The sequence below is a fragment of the Lygodium microphyllum genome, chromosome 19, assembly GCF_053477565.2.
Source record: "Lygodium microphyllum isolate KBCC chromosome 19, Lygodium_microphyllum_v1.1.10, whole genome shotgun sequence".
Classification (NCBI taxonomy): Eukaryota; Viridiplantae; Streptophyta; class Polypodiopsida; order Schizaeales; family Lygodiaceae; genus Lygodium; species Lygodium microphyllum.
Window position 1 is genome coordinate 139824980 of NC_141153.1, and position 22439 is coordinate 139847418.

Here is a 22439-nt window from a genome sequence, read left to right on the forward strand (position 1 = left end):
AGCAAGAGCAAGAAAGAGAGACACAAAATGGAAACTCCAACAGTCACAATGTGTGACCACGCCTTCCTTTATTCAAACTATCACTAAGAGAATAAAGAATAAAGTGACAGTGACGGGCGCCCGCCACTTGTAGTGTGCAGTGGCGGGTACTATCAGTACAATAATACACGGGCAGCTAGGCGGAGGCGCCCTTACCCCCAACATGATCATGGGATCCTACACTTCTTTCTTGTTTTGTAGATCTATCAAATGCACACGGCAATTTCATTTCCAAGCATAGATACATCTCCGAGCTAGTTTCGAAGTTTGATATGGCTGAGTGTCGGCCTATTTCTTACCCCATGGACCCTAAGTCTAAGCTTGTGGCAGCAAGAGATCCCCTTTCAAATGCTACCCATTATAGGTGCCTTATTAGCTCTCTTATCTGGCTCATTCACACTCGATCGAATATTTCTTTTGTGGTGGCTTTGTTGTCTTCTTTTATACAGACTCCTACACAAGATCACTAGAGCGCAGCCTTCTGTGTTCTTCCATATTTATAGGGGACTTGCTCCTACTGGATTATGTATGGAGAGGGGGTTACTCTTTCTCGATGGAGTGACTCTAATTGGGTAGGTGATGTGGATTCTAGACAATCCACTATAGATTATATCTTCTCCCTTGGATCGGGAGCTATCTCTTGGAGCAACAAGAAGCAGTCTACTGTGGCTCTTTCTTCTACAAAGGCCAAGTATCATGCCTTATGTTCGATCACTATGGAGGCAGTTTGGCTACGTCGTATGTTGGTGGAGATTGGCTTTCCACAGACAGGACCTACGAAGCTTCGCATGGACAACCAAAGTGCCCTTGCTCTAGTGAAAAACCCACTGTTTCATCGCATGAAGTACATTGAGGTTCGGTATCACTGTGTTTGTGAGCGGATCGTATATTTCGAGCTAGCAGTGGCCTATTGTCCCACAGAGGACAATGCAGCGAATCTCTTCGTGAAGCCTTTGCCCAAGGCTTCTATGCTTCATCACCATACTCCCAAGAACCCAATGTTTCATGTTCGCATGAAGTACATTGAGGTTCGGTATCACTGTGTTTGTGAGCGGATCGTATATTTCGAGCTAGCAGTGGCCTATTGTCCCACGGAGGACAATGCGGCGGATCTCTTCATGAAGCCTTTGCCCAAGGCTTCTATGCTTCATCACACGAGGTTGTTGGGTCTTCAAACACTCCCAAGATCTCAAAGGAGGTGTTAGCCTGCCTATTTTACTCGTGAATCTGTCATCTCTTGGTTGTGAGCTCCTGTCACAGTCTAATGGAGACATGGGAGCTCTAGCATTCTAGAGTACATTTCTTCTATTTTAGGCACATTTATTATGCATTTCCATGGTTTGTTAGTTGGTTGACACTTACTGCCACCATCTTTTTGGTCCACGACTGCCTGGGCGAGATTATCATCATTTTTCCATTTTTTCTACAATCGAATTGCATTTATTGCAGTCGTACCTTCATCTGCTAGCAATCATATAGATTTAGGGCATATCTTTTTGGTCCACGGCTGCTTGGGAGAGATTGGCATCATTTTTTCTATGCAATGGAACTGCATTTATTGCAATCGTACCTTCATCTACTGGCAGTCGTCCAGATTTAGGGCATAGTCCTATATGCAATCGGCCAGTTTTTGGTGGAGATGGCGACATATAGTACACCTCCCACACTTGGCAAATCACTCTTTTGCAGATTCAGCACACTCCATTTTTCGAACACTCCAACATTCGTGTTGCCATCATCTCAGCCTAATTTGGCGCCCTTACTGACACCTACGTGCAGGGACTGATTAGTCCTCATCATTGAATTCAGCATTCATCTTCAGTCAGTGCAATATTTCTTCCTTCATCTTCTGCTTTCTCTCTCTCTGTGTTCGTGTTCCTTCTTCCATTGCGCACTCTCACAGTATTGGCTTATAATTAAGGACTGCCATTGGCTGGTTGCTAAGGTTAATATTGTTTGGGACTTGCATAAATCTCGATATTGGTTGAAAATGAGTATCATGGAGGGTTGGTTCAATAAGACACATACAAAAGAAAGTCTGCCTTTGACACATCATGGTTGGTTCCAACACATATGCCAACATTTTGAGGTGCCTGGAGGCTATAGACAGATCTGGTCGACCCTGCAAGACCAGCTTCAATGGTATAATCCACTACCTGCTTTTCAGTGTACTTCACCGTGGCACAATTGGATGTTTGTGAAACCAAATGATTTTCAAAAAAAGTCCACTAATCAAATCTAACACAAGATAGTAGAAGATGAGCGATGGATCACTGAGAAAGCAAATAAAGTTTCGTGTGCCCAGGACATAGTAGAGAGAAGTGGCGAAATAGATTTCTTCAATTGTGGAGGTCCAAGATTCCTTATCATGGGAAAGTTTTTGTGTGGAGGCTACTTATTAGTGGTCTTCCCACTAGGGATGTCCTCCATGCCCACAAGATCTCATGGGGCCATTGTGTCTTTTGCACTACTTGTAATGAGACACCAATTCACCTCTTCGTCTCTTGCCCTCTAGCAAGACACATTTGGAGCTTTGTTTCCCGTGTGTGGACCTTGGCGACCCGTCAGCAACATACACCCATCTCTTCTTGGGTCTTGGGCAAGATGCCTTCATTGTATTCTTTGCACTCGGATCATGCCTACCTTTTCCAATTTCTCAGATCGACAGCCCTCTGACACATTTGGCGTACTCGTACTGCCTTTATTTTCGACTCAGCCTCGGGTATTCGTGGTCATGTGACCCATGTTCGCAGATTAATCTTATGGCACATTTCTTCCATGATTTCAGTAGATGTGGTCCTCCCTGATGTGGCTGCTCCTTGGCTGGATATTGTTCGCTCTACTCCAGTTCTGCAGCCAGCATGATATTTGTTTGTTACTTTATAGTACCCTTTAGGCTTTGACTTGTGCTTGACAGGATTTACATGGCAGGCCAGTAGGCCTGATGTGAGACTTGTATCCTTTCTGTTTGGATGGCCTGAAGGCCTGACGTAAATATTCCAACATTAATATACATTTATTCACGAAAAAAGAGAGAGAGACTCACTTCTCTACTTGAGTATCATTTTTTTTGGGCTTATCATGACTGACTCTTGCAACAGTTTCAAGAACAGCCTGTCAAAAAACAAAGAAAAGCCAGTTACTGCTTTGTCTGCAGCCAATTTAATGATACGTCCATCTTTGCTGACTGTATACACAAGCTACCTGGAAATGCTACTGCTTATATTATTGGCAGAAACACCCAAAGGGAGAAAATACAAATTTTATAACCAGAAAAAATAGAACAAATTTTAGAATGTGATGTTACATTAAACAATATGGACGGCTGAATCAAGGGCCAGCATATGACAGAAACCTCAAGCACTTAAAATTTCACACAACACCAAGTTCAAATGAAGAAATGTGACCTGTTGTTCGGTTACACTGCTGTTGAAACTGCTTCCATTTCCTTCATTGCCTGTAAATATGAAACAAAACGTGGTTGGATAATCACTAAACATTACGTTTTGAAAGTTCAGTATTTGCATCTTTGAGCACTGTTGTTATGCAACCTCAGAAGAATCTCAACATCTAGGTTGCCATCTGCCAAAAATTATATCCTCTAAATAAGAGGATGTGAGCACATAAAAGGCTGTCCAGCCACAACCTAACAGCAGTATGAATACATGTCATGTTGCCATCATGACAAAATAACTACTGCAATGCCAAATCATAGGCTTACTTTACAGTCACCGGATTGAGTTAACTCTGTGCTTAAACTCTGAATAAGCCATGTGTCACAGAAGCAGCCTGAGGAGAGGTTAGAAGACCAAGCGACCAGATAATGGTTAGCTGGGTGCTTTGAAACAAAAGTTGTGAAGAGAATTCAGAGGCCCCTTGTTACATCCATGGGACATCCTGCATGGACAACAGCAACGCTCGCCATTGACAACTAACCATTTGGTAATGAGGTGTGAAAATGCATTCTTAATAATGCCCTAAACATTAAGATGGTAAAGATTCTAATAGTGTGGATGTACCCTAAAGATAGGGTGTTTAACCAGTCCTACAAAAAGGTTCATTTGTGTGACATCTTACACAACTCACGAGATCCGCTCATGGACTCCAGAGTCTAGACCCTATGAGGCTCCATCCACATAGCATAACGGTGTTGGCTAACGGTATGGGATGTTAGTCCTTGTGCAATGGGAGCATGACCTGATATACTGCAGATGCCCGCCCATTCAAGATGTCCAAGCATGTAAGGTACAACCTTGGACATCCTGGACAGCCACCCGCAGCATTGGCCATTCAACATTGACTATTTGGTCACCAGGTATGAACGTGTCATAAAAGTTAGGACTGGTAAGGGGCCTTGTAGTGTGAAGGAACCCTAAGGCTAGGGCAATTAATGAGTTTTATAAAAAGGACACAGTCTCAGCAGTTCCAAAACATGTTTATGAGACACTCAAGGCGCAAAAGGCTGAGCAGCTAGGCATAGATTTGCATCCAGTGGAAGACCCTAAATATCTCAGTAAGCCCTCCGTTCACATTGGCATGGACCTGGCTAAAATGCAAAGCCAAGGCTCCAACTTTGGAGTAAGCGAAGGGAGTCACAATAATGTTGCAAGTGTGAGTTCGGGCAATGCACCACGACAAAAAAGAACAGCCGTTCCTTTGTTGAGGAGGCAAAACTGCAAAAGCTGGATTTCAAAAGCAAGCAATGAAAGACGCCACAAGGGAGTTGACCAAGCTGTTCATCCAATATGCCTGGTCTTTCAACATTGTGCACACAACTCATTGGGAGAAAGTTACGCTAGCAATCTCTTGCATAGGTTGTGAATGGGACGGACCTTCCTATAAAGCTCTTCGTACTACAAAGCTTTGAAAGGAAAAGACAACTATGACTACAGTGTTGGAGCTTTTTAAGGGCACATGGGTAAAATACAGATGCTTTGTATTATGTGATGGATGATATTTAATATTTTCATTAATAATGATATTAATAGTTATACATTGTAATGTGATTTAGAGATGGCTGGTAACACCTAGTTTGTTCAACATTTGACAAGGTTTACATGTTAACATTGTACAACATGATCATAAGTCGTGTAGGTAATGGATCAATAGGTTATTTCTTTCAATATTTCATGAATATGGATTTTGTAACCCATATTGTTTACTATATGGGTAAGAAAACATTGTCAAACATTTCCTAAAAATTAATACCATAAGGAACTTGTTTGAAACATGTTTCTATGATAGTCCACAACACAAGAAGAACATGCACACGGAGAGAGAAGGAAAGAGATGACTGCACTCAATTGAATGAAAGCAGAATACAAAGGTGGACTAATCAATGTTAGCTTGCCTATGTTAGTCATGTTGGTTTGTCATCTCCTGGTTGTGAGCTCTTGTTAGAGTCTAACGAAGACATATGAGCTCTAGCAGTTTAGGTGCATTTTCTTCAATTGTCAACTTCCTATGTGCATTCCTAGGCCAAATTCTGCTTTCCATGGTTTGTCTACACTTGTCTGATATTGTCATTGTCATCTGGGATTTTTTTTAGGGCCTCCCTTTTTTTTTTGGCATTTTTCAAAGAGTGACCAGCATTTATTACTGGTCGGCCAGCATTTATGGCCCCTACAAGTGCAGGTCGGCCAGTTTTCCCCAGTCTTTTGGCTATTTATAGCCACACACCCCACTTGGTAGACACATACTCTTCAATCTTCAGTCTTCTGTTTGTAGGTGCACACTCCATGCTTGGTGCTACCATCGACAACAGCCTGATCTAGTGCCCTCACTAATGGTTTCAGGTCGGCCAGTTTTCCCCAGTCTTTTGGCTATTTATAGCCACACACCCCACTTGGTAGACACATACTCTTCAATCTTCAATCTTCTGTTTGTAAGTGCACACTCCATGCTTGGTGCTACCATCGACAACAGCCTGATCTAGTGCCCTCACTAATGGTTTGGGCTACCAGCAAGGATTGATCAATTCATCTCCATTGTATTAGCATTCTTCTTCAATCAGTGCCGTATTCTTCCTTCATCTCTCTCTCTTTTTTTTTTCCGTAAAAGGCCTCTCTCTCTCTCTCTCTCTCTCTCTCTCTCTCTCTCTCTCTCTCTCTCTCTCTCTCTGTGTGTGTGTGTGTGTGTGTGTGTGTGTGTGTGTGTGTGTGTGTCTCTTTGTTTATCATAGCATTAGATGGTAACTTTACTGGGACCTGGAAAGTTTCCCAGACATTTTGTATGTAACGCTTTGGTCTCATAGGCCAACTTGGCCTTTCGTAGACGTTATTATAACTTTCTTTCTTTCTTTCTTTCTTCTATTGTGCACTCTCACATGGTAACATCACCTAAGTGAGGACACAATCTGGAGATTTCTTGCAAAAGGGCAAGATTTCATCACAAAGGAGCAGCCTAGATTTATTAAATGCAGATTTTCAGCCTGCATTTGCTGCATTCACAACCCGTACAGCTGGTCCGCTACCCGTTTGAACTTCCTGGCAACCAGGCAACTTCTCCAAAAGGCTAGGCAACAGCATCCAAGACCCAACAACAATATCCAAACATTGGCCCCTCTTTTCTACATTTTACAAGTGGCAGCTTTCTTGCAAAAAAGCCAGCTTCCTGGTGCAGGCAACTCCCTTCTAGTGGCAGGCCACAGCTTTTCCTTGACAAACAACATATCTACAATCCGTGTAGCTGACTACTTTCTGTCTCCCGCGTTATCTCCATTAAAACACAACTTTTTGGGTGATTGCAAGATCAAAGATGTCTTACCAGCTCACGAGCTTTGATGACTCAAAGGAGGAGAAGACACTTGCCCAGAAGATTTTCCTTGAGAAAAAGTTGTGCATGCTCAGTCTTGATGACTCCTCTATGAAGGAGCACATCACAAAGATGGAGGACATGAGGGGTGAGCTTGCCTCTCTTGGTCGAATGATATCCTCTAAAGACATAGCTATGATCCTTTTGACTCAGCTGCCATCTCCTCAGTTCGATGTCTTCTATACCAACCTTATCACATCGGACCCAAGACACTCTTATGGGAGGAGCTTTCACCGCTTGTCTTGGAGCATGATGAGCCACTTAGAGAGGTCGAGGCCAGTCGTTCTAGCTCCACCAAGGCATTTATTGCATGTACAAGTAGAGGGAAGAAGAAGAAGGCACAGACCAAGGACAAAAAGTAGGAGGATAAAAAGGATGAAAAGAAGGAGAAAAGTCTCAAGTACTCACATAGTGGAAAGGGCACTCATCCCAACGAGAAGTGTTGGCAAAAGTACCCCCATTTGAAGCCAAAGGAGAAGGATTCGAAGGATACAAAGACTGCCCCCGTGATGATAGTGTCCGCCTTTGTGCATGTATTTGCAAAGGAGAATACAGCTCTAGATCTTCTGCCTAGGAGAAGCCTTCGCTCGTTGACAATGGGGCCTCTTCTCTCATGACCTAAAGACAAGATTGGCTTCAGGACCTAAGTTTCAAAGGAGGCACCGTCACCATTGGTGACAACTCTACCATTCCCATTCGAGGAGTAGGGACTATTCCTATATTGCCAAACAGGTAGTCTTCTTCAGCCAAAGTTCTCTATATACCCGATTTAGGTTTTAACCTCTTGTGTGTTCATGGTCTTAAACGGCTTGGTATCCACGTGGTCTTTACACACGATGCAGTGACAGTGGAGGGTGAGTCTACCGGTGTCATTCTTTGGACAAGATCCTAGGAGGGTGGGCATTACAAGCTTATAGCCTTAGCTGCGAGGTCTTCCCACGAGCTTGGGCTGCTTTGGCATACTCGTTATGGTCATCTCAACTTTGATGCTATCTGGCAGGCTTCTCAGAAGAAGATGGTGGAGGGACTTGCTAATTTTCCTCCTATTCACACTTTGTGACATAGCTGTTTGAGGGGCAAGCATCATAGGCAGCCATATCCCAGGTTGCCACTAGGAGGGCTTCTATCCGCTTAAGTTGGTTCACACCGACCTTTGTGGACCTATGGGTCGGGCCTCCCTTGGAAAGGCCAAGTATTTTATGCTAATTATAGATGACTTCAATCGTTATGTGTGGCCTTATTTTCTGGAGTACAAGAGCGAGGTGTACTCCTGTTTCTGCAAGTGGAAGGTGTTTGTGGAGACATAGACTACTTCCAAAGTTCAAAGGGTACGAGTCGATCATGGTGGAGAGTTTACTTCAAACCTCTTTTCTCAATTTTGCAAGGATCACACTATTCGAGTGGAGTATATCCATCCGAACACCTTCACAGGATGGTATAGTGAAGCGAGCGAATCAGAATGTGCTCAAGATGGCCCAATCGATGTTGGAGCATCAAGGTCTTCCTCATACCCTTTGGGGTGAGGCGATGGCTACTGCGGTTCACATTCGCAACCGCTCCTCAACTTCTGCATTACAAAATATGACTTCTGCAAGGCTTTCTTTGGTCGAAAGCCTTCCATATCTCACTTCCACATCTTCGAATGTGATGCATTTGTCCATGTGGACAAGAAGAAGAGGAAGACGAAGCTTGACTCGAAGTCCACGAAGCTCATCTTCATGGGCTACAACACTACCATGAAGGGCTATTGACTCTATGACCCGATGACATGGAAGCTTAAGATGAGCAAGAATGTGATCTTTGACGAGGCTGTGGCCTCTGAGGATTTATTGATGATTCTCTTATGGGTGATTCTTCGTCATCACCTGACCCTCCCCATCCTCACTTCCTCTAGTTCCTTTCAAGTTACCTCTTAGCACCCCCTTCTTTGTCTTCACCTCCTCCACCCTCTACCTTAGCTTCCCTACCACCTTTGACAAATGCAACTACTACTTCTTCATTGCATGCTTCCACTCCTTCAACCTCCCCTCTAGAGTCTTCTTGGGATACTCAACCGTCAAAGGGGGGGAGCCTTCTTCAGATGAGGAGGATTTACCTTCCCTTGGTGAGAGGGAGTCCCTACCACCAAAGATAGGTGCATCGCAAGTATCGGAGCCTACTCAGTCTCCCTCGCAGCAAGATGAGCCTATTCCGATTTCTCGTTGGTACCATCAGCTCATGCAGGATTCAAGTGTTTCTCACTTTCCTGCTTCTCCTACCGATCCATACAGATCAGCTCACTTACAGGCCCAACGGAATAGTTCACTATATGTGAACTATGCTCTTATGTCACAAATTCTTGATGACAGTGAGCCTACTACAGTTGAGGAGGCTCTTGCACAAGATATTTGGCATCAAGCCATGCAGAAGGAGCTCAATTCTATGGAGCACAATCAAACTTAGGAGTTGGTTCTATGTCCTTCTAAGCGGAAGGTGATAGGTGTGAAGTGGGGCTATAAGACCAAGTACCTTGCAGATGGTTCCTTGGACAAGTACAAAGCCGCGCTTGTTTCCGAGAGTTTTGCACAAAGGGTAGGTTTGGACTATTTTGAGACTTGTGCACCTATGGCTCGGATGTCTACTATTTGGGCTATCTTGGCTCTTGCAGCCCACCACCACTAGCCTGTTTATCAAATGGATGCATAGTATGCCTTCTTCAATGGTGTCCTTGAGGAGGAGATTATGTTTCACAACCTCCACGATTTTTTGTACAAGGGAAGGAGGACCATGTCTACAAATTGCAAAAGGCCTTCTATGGCCTAAAGCAGGCTCTTAGAGCTTGGTACCAAAGGATTGATCGATTCTTTATACACAATGGATTCCATCGATCGACTCGTGACCCCAACCTATACTTTAAGGTTGAGGGTGACGTGTGTTTTGCTCATTGTGCATGTGGATGATCTTATCATGAGGTTGATCGTACTCGGGCGATTTTAAAACAAGAGTTTGACATGATGGATCTTGGGATCCTCTACTTCTTCCTTGGATTGGAGATTTATCAAATGGCACATGGCATTTTTATTTTGCGGCATATATATAATTTCGAGCTTCTCTCAAAGTTTGGTATGGCCGATTGTGGTCTATTTCTTACCCCATGGACCCAAAGTCCAAGCTTTTGGCAACTGGCACTCCCCTTATAGACACAACCTGTTATAGATGCCTTGTTGGCTCCCTCATCCGGCTTATTCACGCTCGGCCACATATTTCTTTTGTTGTGGCCCTGTTGTCTTCTTTCATGAAGACTCCCACTCAAGAGCATTGGAGAGCAGCCTTACACATTTCTCATTATTTATACGGGACTCGATCCTACGGGATCATGTATGGAGAGGGGGTTACTCTCTTTGGTTGGAGTGATTCTAACTAGGTAGGTGATGTGGATTCTAGACAATCCACTACAGGTTATGTCTTCTCCCTTGGATCACGAGTTATCTCGTGGTAAAACCTATTATGGCCCTTTCTTCTACAGAGGCAAACTATCGTGCATTACGTTCTGCAACTATGGAGGCAGTTTGGCTTTGCCACATGTCGGTGGAGATTGGCTTTCCTTAACCGGGACCTACGGAGCTATATGTGGACAACCACGCTACTCTAGCTCTGGCGGAAAACCCTATGTTTCATGCTGGCATGAAGCACATTGAGGTTCAATATCACTTTGTTTGAGAGCGAATCATGGATTCCAAGTTAGCACTGGCCTACTATCCCATGAGGGACAACACAATAGATCTCTTCACGAAGCTTTTGCCCAAGGGTTTTATGCTTCATCACATGAGGTTGTTGGATCTTCAGACACTCCCAAGATCTAAGAGGGAATGTTAGCCTGCCTATGTTAGTCATGTCAATCTGTCATCTCCTGGTTGTGAGCTCCTGTCAAAGTCTAACAGAGACATATGAGGCCTAGCAGTTTAGGTGCATTTTCCCTAGTTGTCCGCTTCCTATGTGCATTCCACAGTCTGTCTACACTTGTCGCAGATTATCATTGTCATCTATGATTTTTTCCGGGGCCTCACTATTTTTTCTGGCATTTTTCAAAGAGTGACCAACATTTATTGCTGGTCGGCCAATATTTATGGCCCCAACAGGTACAAGTCGGCCAATTTTTCGATCTTTTGGCTATTTATAGCCACACCACCCACTTGGCAAACACACACACTCTTTAATCTTCAATCTTCTATCTTTAGGTGCACACTCCGACACTCCATGCTTCATGTTGCCATCGTCATCAACCTCATCAGGTGCCCTCACTGACACTTTTGGGCTGCTATGCAAAGAATGATCAATCGATCCCCATTGTATCAGCATTCTTCTTCAATCAATGCAGTATTATTCCTTCACCTTCTGTGTGTGTGTGTGTGTGTGTGTGTGTGTGTGTGTGTTCATGTTTCTCTTCCATCTGCACCCTCACAATTAGAACCTACACACAACCCAAGCTATCAATGAGGACACCAAATTAGGCTAATGATGAAAGGCCACACTAGAAGATGGAGGAATGTCACAAATGTCGAAGTGTGTTGAAGATCTACGAAAGAATAATGACCAGCCATTGGAGGCAAGCTGATAAACAGCCAAAAATGCTGGAAAATAGCTAACTTGGTCAAACTCATGCAAAAAATGTTGGCCAACCTAATCATTTGTAGTAAAATAACTAAGAAATGCTGGTCACCAACTAAAAAAGCTGATTGCTCCATCTGCTAGTGTAAACGCAGCCTGCAATCACTGAAAAGGAAATGCAATGGGTTGGAAAATAACTCGGCCAGTGTGAACACATTTAAAACTAACTAAAAAAGAAATGCATGCTCTAAACAAAGCTACCTTCTCCATCAAAACACATAAAAGACTGAGTGTCAAAGCTCGGACTGAGGCTCACATGCAAGAGATGATTGTGCAAGACACATATGAATGCTAACGCCCCCTCTAGAATCTTGGATGTGGCTGAAGACCAAGAAGACAGAATGGATCCAATGGCAGCAGGAAAAGGGCCAATGCTATTGAAGTCCATTGATGTAGCCCATTGATGAAGAAGCTCCTCACAATCGTGGGAACCCCCCTCTAAAACACAAAGGGGTAGGGAATCCACAACATCATCACTGATATTGTTCCCCTCCGAAAGGGATGGGGGGGAACCACCAAAGGAGATGGTGGGTGATGGGACGAAACCTTTGGGATAGATGGTGCACAATCAGAACTGGGTGCAGCTGTGGAATGCTACTCGATCGAACTCCGAAGGGAGCTTATAGAGCACAGTCCCCACAAGACAAACCTCTGGAAGTGCGGATTGCGTGTGTGGAAGCTGATCCTGTACCTATGTAACACAAAGCAAGAAAGATAGAATAGTATCTTTAGGCTCAAACTTCATATATTGGAGCTATCCATAGAGAATAACTATACACCTAGTCAATGGAGCCTGATACAACATCTGAAACTTCTCCTATACCACTGAAGCTATTCTACAGGAGGTGACTATAGGTAGAACCTCTTTAGAAATGCATCAAAGAAGAGTACAATATGCACAAGCATCATCATAATCCCATGTAAGCATAGCTTCCTCATGATTGAGGAGGTCCCAATCATCTTGAAGAGGAGTGGGAGGTTGGGGCCACTCCATAGCTCCTGAACCAACATACCATAATTGCTTCCGCACAAACCATGCTTTCATGACAACACTCCATGTGGGATAGTCAAGGCCATAACATTTATCATCAGTAGAGCAACAAAGAGGTGCCATTTGGAGAGGATAGGAGCAAGAGAAAAAGCAAAGAAGAGAGTCATAGAGAGAGTACAGCCAGAATACAGCATAGACTGCACTTATCACGAATTCCTATGCAGTGTAGAGACAAGCTGATCACAAAACGACTGCAAAAAACAGGAAAAGGAGGTTGATTACAGCCAATAGACAGTGTCAGAAGCCTGAAAATGGTCTCCCAGCCTGAAGATGCAGTAAATGCAATAAAGACAGCAGCTGAACAGCAAAGGTCAGGCATTAAATGTGGAAAACCAGAAATCGAATGATGCAGGACAGGAAAACACAGGCAGCTGAGCATAAAACGCAGGCTGTGCTAGGTAATAATCAGGCTGGTTTGCAGCAGATAGGTGTTGCCAGACTGAAATCAGGTGGCAGCAGTCACAGACAATCAGCAACATCAAATGGCAAACCTGCAACAGCAAAACAGCACTCTAGGACTCAGCATGAACATCTGATACCATGTCAAAAATGGGTGCAGCAATGGAAGCATAGGAGACTGCTAAAATAGACTGCACAATACAAGAGAGAAGAAAGACGAGAAAACACGAGAACAAAGGAACGCCACAAAGAGAGAACTCAGAGATATGCTTAGGAAATGAAATCCATATACCAAACATGAGACAGTCACGTACAATAGTGAGTCACTGGCTGACGTGGGCATTGGCACCGACTTCCTCTCTCCAACAAGACTTGCTCTGGAAGACTGCAAGTGATGAATGAATCTAGAGGAAGGGAGCCAAGCAATAGATAGGCAAAGATATACCAAAATCTAGATCAGGCCGGACAGCAATAAAGTAGTCACAAATGCCAGTCAGCCATAAAATAATGGCATAAAATCACAAAAACAAGCACCAAAAGAATGCATAAAATACACTCTTGTGCCCAGCTTGCTAAATTGCTCCACACTCACTCATGAACTGACTAATCTTCTAACGGGGGAATCATCAACAGAAAGCATCTGGAGCTGCTTCTCTATGGTGATACAATGGGCAAAGGTCTCCTAATGGTAGAGAGAAGAGAGCTTTGTCCACACATGTACTGTCACCCGAAGTCTACACACAAGGATAAAATCCTGCAGACTCATGAAGAGAAAACATCACCCTCTAGAGTTGAGCCGATCCCAAAGGGCTGCTTGTTCCATCATAGAACCAATGCAGGCCTTGGAGCCCATATCCATATTACCTCTCCAAAGACATGGCAAACATATGCTACCCAGCTCTACCAAGTGTCTGGACAGCCTCCTCTCCCCTAACCACCAAAGAGCACACCAACCTCCTCTAACTTCTTCAACACAACTATGGTCCAAGACATCATTGGCAAACTCCAAAATGGTCAAGTGCATGACTATGATGGAGTGGTAACAGAGCACCTCTCATATGCCTGAGATGTATTGTCACCACTCCTAGCCCAAATGTTCAATAGGGACCTTTGTGAAGAAGAACCTACCAGTTGGTGCCACAAGCTAGGCTCATGCACAAACTACAAGAGTTGGGGTTCCCCGCTAAGATGCAATGGAGTGTCTTGACATTGTATGAGTCAATCACTGAACAAGTGCCATGGGGACATGAAATTTTAACGATGTGCTTGGCATTTTCGCTTAGGCATTAATGAAATGTGCACATGTGAGGTCTTATGTGATGTGAAAATCAATTAAGTCACAATGATGGGCCAAGGAACCTGAGATGTCAGTGGGTGTCAAAAGCAGAAGTTGTAATAAGTTATACTTGTCAAGTACCCAAAGATATCGATGGGTATCAAAGGGAAAAGTTGTAATACGTCAAACTGGTCACGTACTAAGTGGTGTCAGGTGACAGTTTTGGCCCATGGCATTTAATTGACCAACAAGTGTTAGTGGTGACATTAGGAACTGATCATTAATTAATTAATTAGTGCTAGTTCAAGGGTCAATTAATTCACAAGACCACTTGGGAGTCAAAATGGCCTAGCCAATTTAATTGTGGAAAGACATATTAAATTTTTGGGGGAGGGACTGAGGCTAAAATTAATTTTCACAATTATTAATTTTTAGTTTCCAAAAGACTGAAAAACCTAATTACAAGGCTACCACTTGGCAAAACTTGCCCATGCAAGTAAGGAAAAGCCTGTTGGAGACTGGCGAAAGCTCATTCCAAGTATTTTGAGCATTGTGAATGTTGGAGGAGGAGAGAGAGCTGCTGCTACAATTTTCCAGCCATAGGTGATCGGCCTAACCATTGGAGACTACAAAAGAGCTGCCCCCAACTGATCAAGAGGCGATTGGAGGCAAGTGACTGCCTTTTAGGCTGTCTACAAGCAAGTGACAGCAATTTTGGGGCCGACAAGGGGGGGCATTCATCTCATACTCCTTCACAAGAAGCATCTCAGTTCGAGCACTCTGACTAATGAGACTAATCATCTCTTAGTTGAGGAAATATTATCCACTTGGGACACAATGGAACGTTTAAACTCTTCACAATCAAGCCCAGTGGTAGATTTGTACAATCCATTTTTGTGTGAGTCTGATTTTGTTCATATTGCTCCTGTTATGCCGTATGGTTTTGAACAAAACTCTATATCCAAAGATGTTCCACAAGGTATTCCTTCATCCTTTGTTAAATTTGGTGTCGAATCTGGTCAGCACAGCAGACTATTGGGCTCAAACAAGCTGAACATGGGAAAACTAGCTGGGGGCTAGTTGAATAGTGCTGCCTCTTGACATGCACAAGCTAAGAAGAAGAAGAGCAGCCACGCTCGCCACTCAACAGCAACTATGGTGGCGCGCGAGCAAAGCGGCAACAGCTGAAAGGTATGGCTCTACTACTATTAGGTTAGGGTTCAACAGCACGTGCACAAACACACACACTCACAGTGAGCAAGTGAACAGCAAGAGAGAAGAGAGTGCTGGAAGGTCACATCCACTATGTGAGAATGAATGAAAGTACAATCCCTAAGGTACTAAGTACCACACCCACTAAAGAGTGTTCACACGAGGGAAAAACCCTTCTCCAGCTATAAGGTAAAAAGTGACCATGGGATAAGGAAGTTCCGAGTGTTCATACCAGAATGTAGGAGAAACATGATAAGTGTAATAGCTATGTCCAATGAAAAGTAAACCTTGAGGCCGATGGACAAAGCCAAGGCCAAAGGTCTTGCTTGAGAATTGTCGAGCAAAGGCATTCCATGCATGACACTTAGGTACATCTGAAACCAGCCTTCCTTCTTGGAATGGGTGGTGATAACCTGATTTAAGAATTAATTATAACAATAAATAAATGCATATAAAATAAAATACACACTTTACCATAACATTCTTGGACAGTAGACACCTTGTTGGCCCCAAAATTGGCGCCCCTTGCGGTATATCTTTAGCTTTCATTCAATTGGAAGGAGTACAACTCGAGATTCTTCAATCTCCTCCTGCTAACCAATTGCTCTTGCTGTCATAAATTCGAGATGGGCTAGCCCCTGAACTCCCTTGATAATCTTCAATTATCAGCTGCTGATTTCAGTCCCTTGAGCCTTCAATCTCTGGAACGGATCCCAAGGTGGCTGCTAAACCCTAATTTCTGCTGTAAATTAGGGTTTACTGCAGAAATTACAGATCAGCCCACCAAAAATGGCTGAGATCTCCTCCGAATGGCTAAGAATTGCTGAGAATGGCTGAGCATAGGCTGAAGGAGATGAGAGAATGCTGTAGAGAGAGAAAATTCTGAGATTTGTCGTGAAGAACTGATCAAAAATCAGCTGTTGCCCTGCCATACCAGCCCCAAACGGATTCACCACCAACAATAGGAGCATCAGAGACTGTGATCTTCAGGAGAAAGTACATCAGCAGCAATTGTCAGCTTCCCAAGGTCAAGAATATGCAATCTCATCACTAAAATAGTCTCCAATGGCTAGGAAATGGCCCCAAAAGCTAGTAGCAACAGTCCAACACCTCTTTCCAACAGCTCCAAAATGAAAAAACGAGATTTCCCTCTCCCTTCAGCCCTATTTAGCCTTTTCCCCACTTGCATGGGAAAGTTTTGCCAAGTGGCAGCTCTCTTAATCCATTTTCAGCAATTTCCAGCCATTTAATTAATTTTCAGAATTAATTAATTCTGAAAATTAATTCGGCCCTTAATCCATGCCCAAAAAATTGACTTTGCCCATCCAAAAATTAATTGGCTAGGCCATTTGCAACCCAAAGTGGTCCCATGCATTAATTGACCCTTGGACAAGCATTAATCCATTAATTAATGCCTAGTCCCTAGTGTCACCACTGACACTTAATGGCCAATTAATGGTCCTAGGGACAAACTGACACCAAAATTCACCTAGAATCTAACAAGTGTAACTTGTTACAACTTTTGCCTTTAACACCCATCTTTTTCACAGGGTCCTTGGGCCTTCAACTATAAAAAAAGTAGCTTGCACCTCATGTGCAACACATGAGCATCTTTTAATTGCACATTTGTTGATCCTTTAATCAAATGTCAATTAAATATAAGCAAAGCATCAAATTTTCACGTCCTCGTGACAACATCTACCATGCAATGCTCAAAAGTAGACGGCGAGGGGTCAGTACACATATTGAAATCCCCTGGTAGCAAGCCTGGCCTGCCAAGCAACAAGCATGCTTTTAGTCTATCCTACAGATTGAGTCGAGACAAAAGATCATTTGGTTCATGGAGCCCAATCAACCATAAAACCTCCCCTTCAGACAAAATTTCAATCACCAAAAAGTGACCATGCACATCATTCTTAACAAATACTGGCTGAAATTTCTCATGAACAATCATGAGCACGCCTAAGCAATGCATTGCAAAACCCCCAACATAAAACAAGCGAAATCCATGACAATCCACAATTTCCCATGCTTCACCATGACTCTTATGCTCAAGAGCACATAGTACATCCCATTGATTCTCATGCAAAATACGCCACATGTCGTGCAGCTTTCTACAAAAACAAATTCCACACACTCCAAATGGCAATCTTTATATGCACCAAGAGGATAAAATCTAGTTCAAGGCTGATTTTGCCTTAATTTTACTTTTTTTGCTAAAATGTCAAGGACTCCATCATCCAAGACATTAGCCAACATTAAAAATGAATGCAAACACTCGCGCTCAAATTTAGAGGAGAGAGTATCCCCCATCTTTGGAGCACATCGTCAATAACGAAAGTCTCAAGGGTAATCACCTTGCCTCTTGTATCAAAAATGAGTCTAGTAGGTGGATCCCTTGAGCGATCAGCCAATACCTTCCTAGTGGTAGGCTTCTAAGGAGCAGAAGAAACCACTTCATTAGTAGAACATTCAGAAGACAGCTTTTCCTTCCGCTACACACAGGTGCATAAAGAGTCCTGTAAAGTGGTTGGCAAAGTAGCTGCCATGTCAACATTAGTATTTTTGCCTCTTTTAGAACAAACATCAACCCAACCATGTTCAAGCTGATCTAAAGGATGCACAAGCTGTTTTCCTTTATCCCGAGTTTTCAATACAGGGGCCTCATCATTCTAAGAGCCTTCAACCATAAGATCATCATTCATGACCTAAGCAATCCCTGTATTTGGAGCTGCATTTTTCTCAGTGCCCTCAGCCACAAAATGCCCCAACTTCCCACAAGAGAAGCAATGGCCTGCAAAAGTGCCCCATTTCAAGCGAAAATACAAAGGATGTATTCCAAGACAATTCATAACCAATTAGGCCTTTTACAATAAGTATCCCACAACATGTATACACAACTGTGATTTGTGGCCCTCAAACTAGGGGGAACCAAGACAGTGCCATAGGATCTTTCCGTGCAAGCCAATACACAATGGGACAGCCCTTCGCTCCCACCCACATTGCGCATTCTTGTTGAAGCAAACATTGAAAGTCTACCACTAGTCTCCATGGCACAACATGAACTAAACGTCAATCAAAAAACAAGGGCAGCCATGCCAAGAGATAATCACAATGCCTCGTTAATTTTAGCATCACCTCATAAAAACCCCTTGAGGCTTGGTCCCACAAAAATTTCCACACAATCCACTTATAACAAAAACCGTAACCACTGAGAGATCCAAGAAAGTATTAAGATCCTACCTATCAAGAAGAGGATAACTCCTCTTTCATGGAACACCCAAAAAGAATGCAAGATAATCTTTGTATCCACAATAGCATCAAAGACATCATCTTTATCCTACTTTAAAAATGCTTCTTTGTTATGCTAGACATGCTCACTCGAGAATATGTTGGCAAACTCCAATAAGTGCTTCAAGTCTAAATCTTGAGATTCATCAGGAGTAGAAGAAAGCTACGCATAAGAGCACAAGTGGTCCCCTAGTTTCTGCCGAACCATATTTAGTGCGCTTACCCACAGGCTAAATATCAAAACAAGGCACCATCTCCTCTACACAAGGAATCATTTCCTCCTCTTGTCCTTCAACCGTAGAGTTTGGACCAAGGGCTTCCACCACTTGATCTATGAAGGCTATGTCAAGGCCATCCGTTTCCTTTTTCCCTCAATCTCTCTATCACAACTAATTTGAACCTCTTTCATGACCATCAAATTTGCTAAATCTAGCTAAATTACCTATTTACAATCGGACTAAGTGCCAAAGTCTACCCACCCTTGATAGCAAGTTTGCTAGACAAAAAGTTTGCACAAGTACAATCCGTGCGTAGAGAAACACTACGGGGTCACGATTGCTTGCTACAATAGAGCAATGGCTTCTCTTTAACATTTCAACAACCCTAGCACATAATCAACATGTTGCCATCTCTCTTTTTTTTTTTGTAAAGATAATTGAACTAAGTAGAAAATATTTACATCACACCATCAAGTCAGCAAAGAAAAAAATATAACTGAAAGTCTACCACAACTCTAACATAGAAATGTCACTCAGAAAGGACAATTGGAGTGGAGCGAACAATATCCAGCCAAGGAGTAGCAATGTCAAGAAGAACCAGATCAGCCGAGACCATAAAGGAGATCTGTCATAACACTAAACCATGAACACCGGCCACATGACCATGGATACCTGATACTGAATCAAAAATAAAGGCATTCTAAGTACGCCATATATGCCACAAGGCTATCCATCTAAGAAAATGGAAAAGGCAAGAAAAATCTAAGTACAAAGAGGACAAAGAAGTCATCTTTCCCATAATCCACGAACGAATGGATATCCAATGTTGAGTTGCCGCGGACCACACACGGGAAACAAAACTCCAAATTTGTCTAGCAATAGGACAAGAGACAAAAAAATAAAGCACTATTTCATCACATGTAGTGCAGAATACACAACGACCAGCAGAGATCTTGCGAGCATGCAGCACACTGCCAATTGGAAGACCCCCAATAAGCAACCACCACATGAACACTTTACCTGGATATGGAACATCTTTATCAAGCCAATTCAACAACCTAGAAGTAGCCAGCACTTCACCTTGCATCCAAATCTCCCCCTTATGAGAATCAAGAGGGCGCCAAACTACAAAACGTAACATCGTTTGCAAAGATACGATCAAATGAGAAAGGGGAAAAGACTGGGAGACCTTTACAAGTCTTGTGGAATTAACAATAACTGTATTGCCATGAGAGATTCCAGTCTTTTCTATAAAACATTTTGCAATATCTAACCAAGGATGACTCTCTATACATAGTGCTTGCAAAAGAGCTAGCCTCAAGGCTGCCATATGTAATTTAACATCCAACAAGCTGCTCCCCCCATCCTTTTAGGAGTAGTAATATGCTGCCACAAAATCCACACCTCGCCCAAGCGATTCCCTTTCTTTTTCCACAACATGAATCGGATAGGTTGAACCAATTCCAGAAAAGACTTCTTGATCCAAGGAAGCAGAGGTAGGAAAAACAAAATCGTGATGGGTCTATAGCTTAATCCGTGAGCATTGGGGACACCTAGAGCAATGCTTTGATAGATGTCGAGAGTATGGGATTTCTCATGATGCATTGAGCGACCTTAAGTCTCACATGAAGAGGCCAGCCTTGAGACTTCCAGTACACGAACTGATCATGAATACGGGATAGCATCCAATCCAACAATGCACGGGGAGCTACATCCACACCATCTCTCTCTCTCTCTCTCTCTCTCTCTCTCTCTCTCTCTCTCTCTCTCTCTCTCTCTCTCAGCTTGGTGGCGAGACTTGCCCTATGCATGCGATAAGACTCGTCATGCATTGACTCTGCTTGAACGGCTACCACTAGTTGCCGCCCATGAGTCTCTCTCTGTCTCACTCTCTGTGTAACTAATATTTACATGAGGCCTGCAGGCTCTCAGAACCACTAGAACAACCTATTACATGAACAGTACTAACAAATCACACAAAAGGAACAGTTGGAGTAGAGCGAACAATCGCCAGCTAGGGAGCAGCAATATCCAGAAGAACCAGGTCCACTAACATCATAGAGAAGATTTGCCATAACACTATTCCTTGCACATGGGCCACATGCCCATGGATGCCCAATGCTGAATCAAAAATAAAGGCATTGCGATTACGCCATATATGCCACAGGGCTGTCCATCTAAGGAAATGAAATAGGCAATAACAATTTGAACTTAAAGAGGGCATAGAGGACATATCTCCCATAATCCACGAATGAACTGATAGGCGGTGCTGAGTCACCGAGAACAACACACGGGAAATGAAATTCTAGATCTGTCGTGCAACAGGGCAGGAGACAAAGAGGTGAAGCAATGTCTCATCAGACGTAGTGCAGAAAACACAACGCCCAACAGAGATCTTTCGAGCACGAAGCACTACTCCCATTGGAAGACCCTCAATGAGCAGTCGCCACATGAACACTTTTTCCTAATAAGGGACCTTAGACTTCCAAAATTGGATAAATCTTTTCACCACTTCTTTTTACTGTCCCTACGATGCCATAACCTATTCACTTTCCCCATGACCCATCTGTTGGCTTCCACCATATGATGATATATCTAATTAGCTTACCTTTTCCCAAAATCATCAGGAAGCACAAACATCCAGTCACGCCAAGGATCCAATGGATGTAACACAGGCAAAGGAAAGAAACTCTGAAGACTGTCCTATATGGACGACCAAATGTCCCTGTATCCACGAGGCACCCTAAAGTACTGACGAATACACCTAAAGGAATAAAGACAAGGCTGCCCAGGAATAACACCATCACGGACTATTTGCAACCCCAGACTAGCCATCCAATTGAACTTTTCTCGCTACAAATATTTTTGTGGCCAATCCAATAACCTTGAGGAAGCCAGTATTTCTCCTTGCAGCGAATTTTCCTCTTTACAAATATCCGTGGGATGCCAAACTGCAAAACAAAGCATCTCCTGCTAGGAAGCTATCAAATGAGAAAGGAGAAAAGACTCGGAGACCTTTAAAGGCCTCGTAGAATGAAGCACATGCCACCAGGAAGCATGAAAAACCATCCTACCATGAGAGATGCCAGTCTTTTCTACGAAGAATTTGGCAATGTCTAACCAAGGATGACACTGAGTACATAGACTCTGCAACAGGGAAAGCCTCAAAGTGGCCATTTGCAAATTGACATCTAGCAAAGTTGCACCCCCCATCCTTTTCGGAGTTGTCACATGCTGCCAGGAGATCCATTTTGCCCCAAATGATTGCCTCTCTTTTTCCAGAGCATAAATCTGATAGGCTAAACCAAATCCAAAATGGACTTCTTAGTCCAAGGAAGCAATGGCACAAAGAATGAGATCATACTAATCATAATATATTGAACCACTTTTAGTCTAACATGTAGTGGCCAACTCTGGGATTTCCAGTACATGAACCCATCATGAATTCGGGAGGCCATCCAATCCAACAAGGCTCGGGGAGCAACCTCCACAC

At 43.3% G+C, this 22439-nt stretch overlaps 1 protein-coding gene across 6 annotated transcripts in view; it reads right to left on the reverse strand.

Annotated features, from left to right (window-relative positions):
• Positions 1-22439, reverse strand: part of LOC148020437 (K(+) efflux antiporter 5-like) — a 178845-nt gene that overhangs the window by 141336 nt on the left and 15070 nt on the right. For all 6 annotated transcript variants that reach the window (XM_087700745.1, XM_087700744.1, XM_087700743.1 and 3 more), the window contains exons 2-3: positions 3447-3496; positions 3086-3153 (exon numbers count right to left, since the gene is read on the reverse strand). In XM_087700745.1, coding sequence (XP_087556871.1) covers positions 3086-3153; positions 3447-3496 — 118 coding nt within the window. The remainder of the gene's footprint in view (positions 1-3085; positions 3154-3446; positions 3497-22439) is intronic.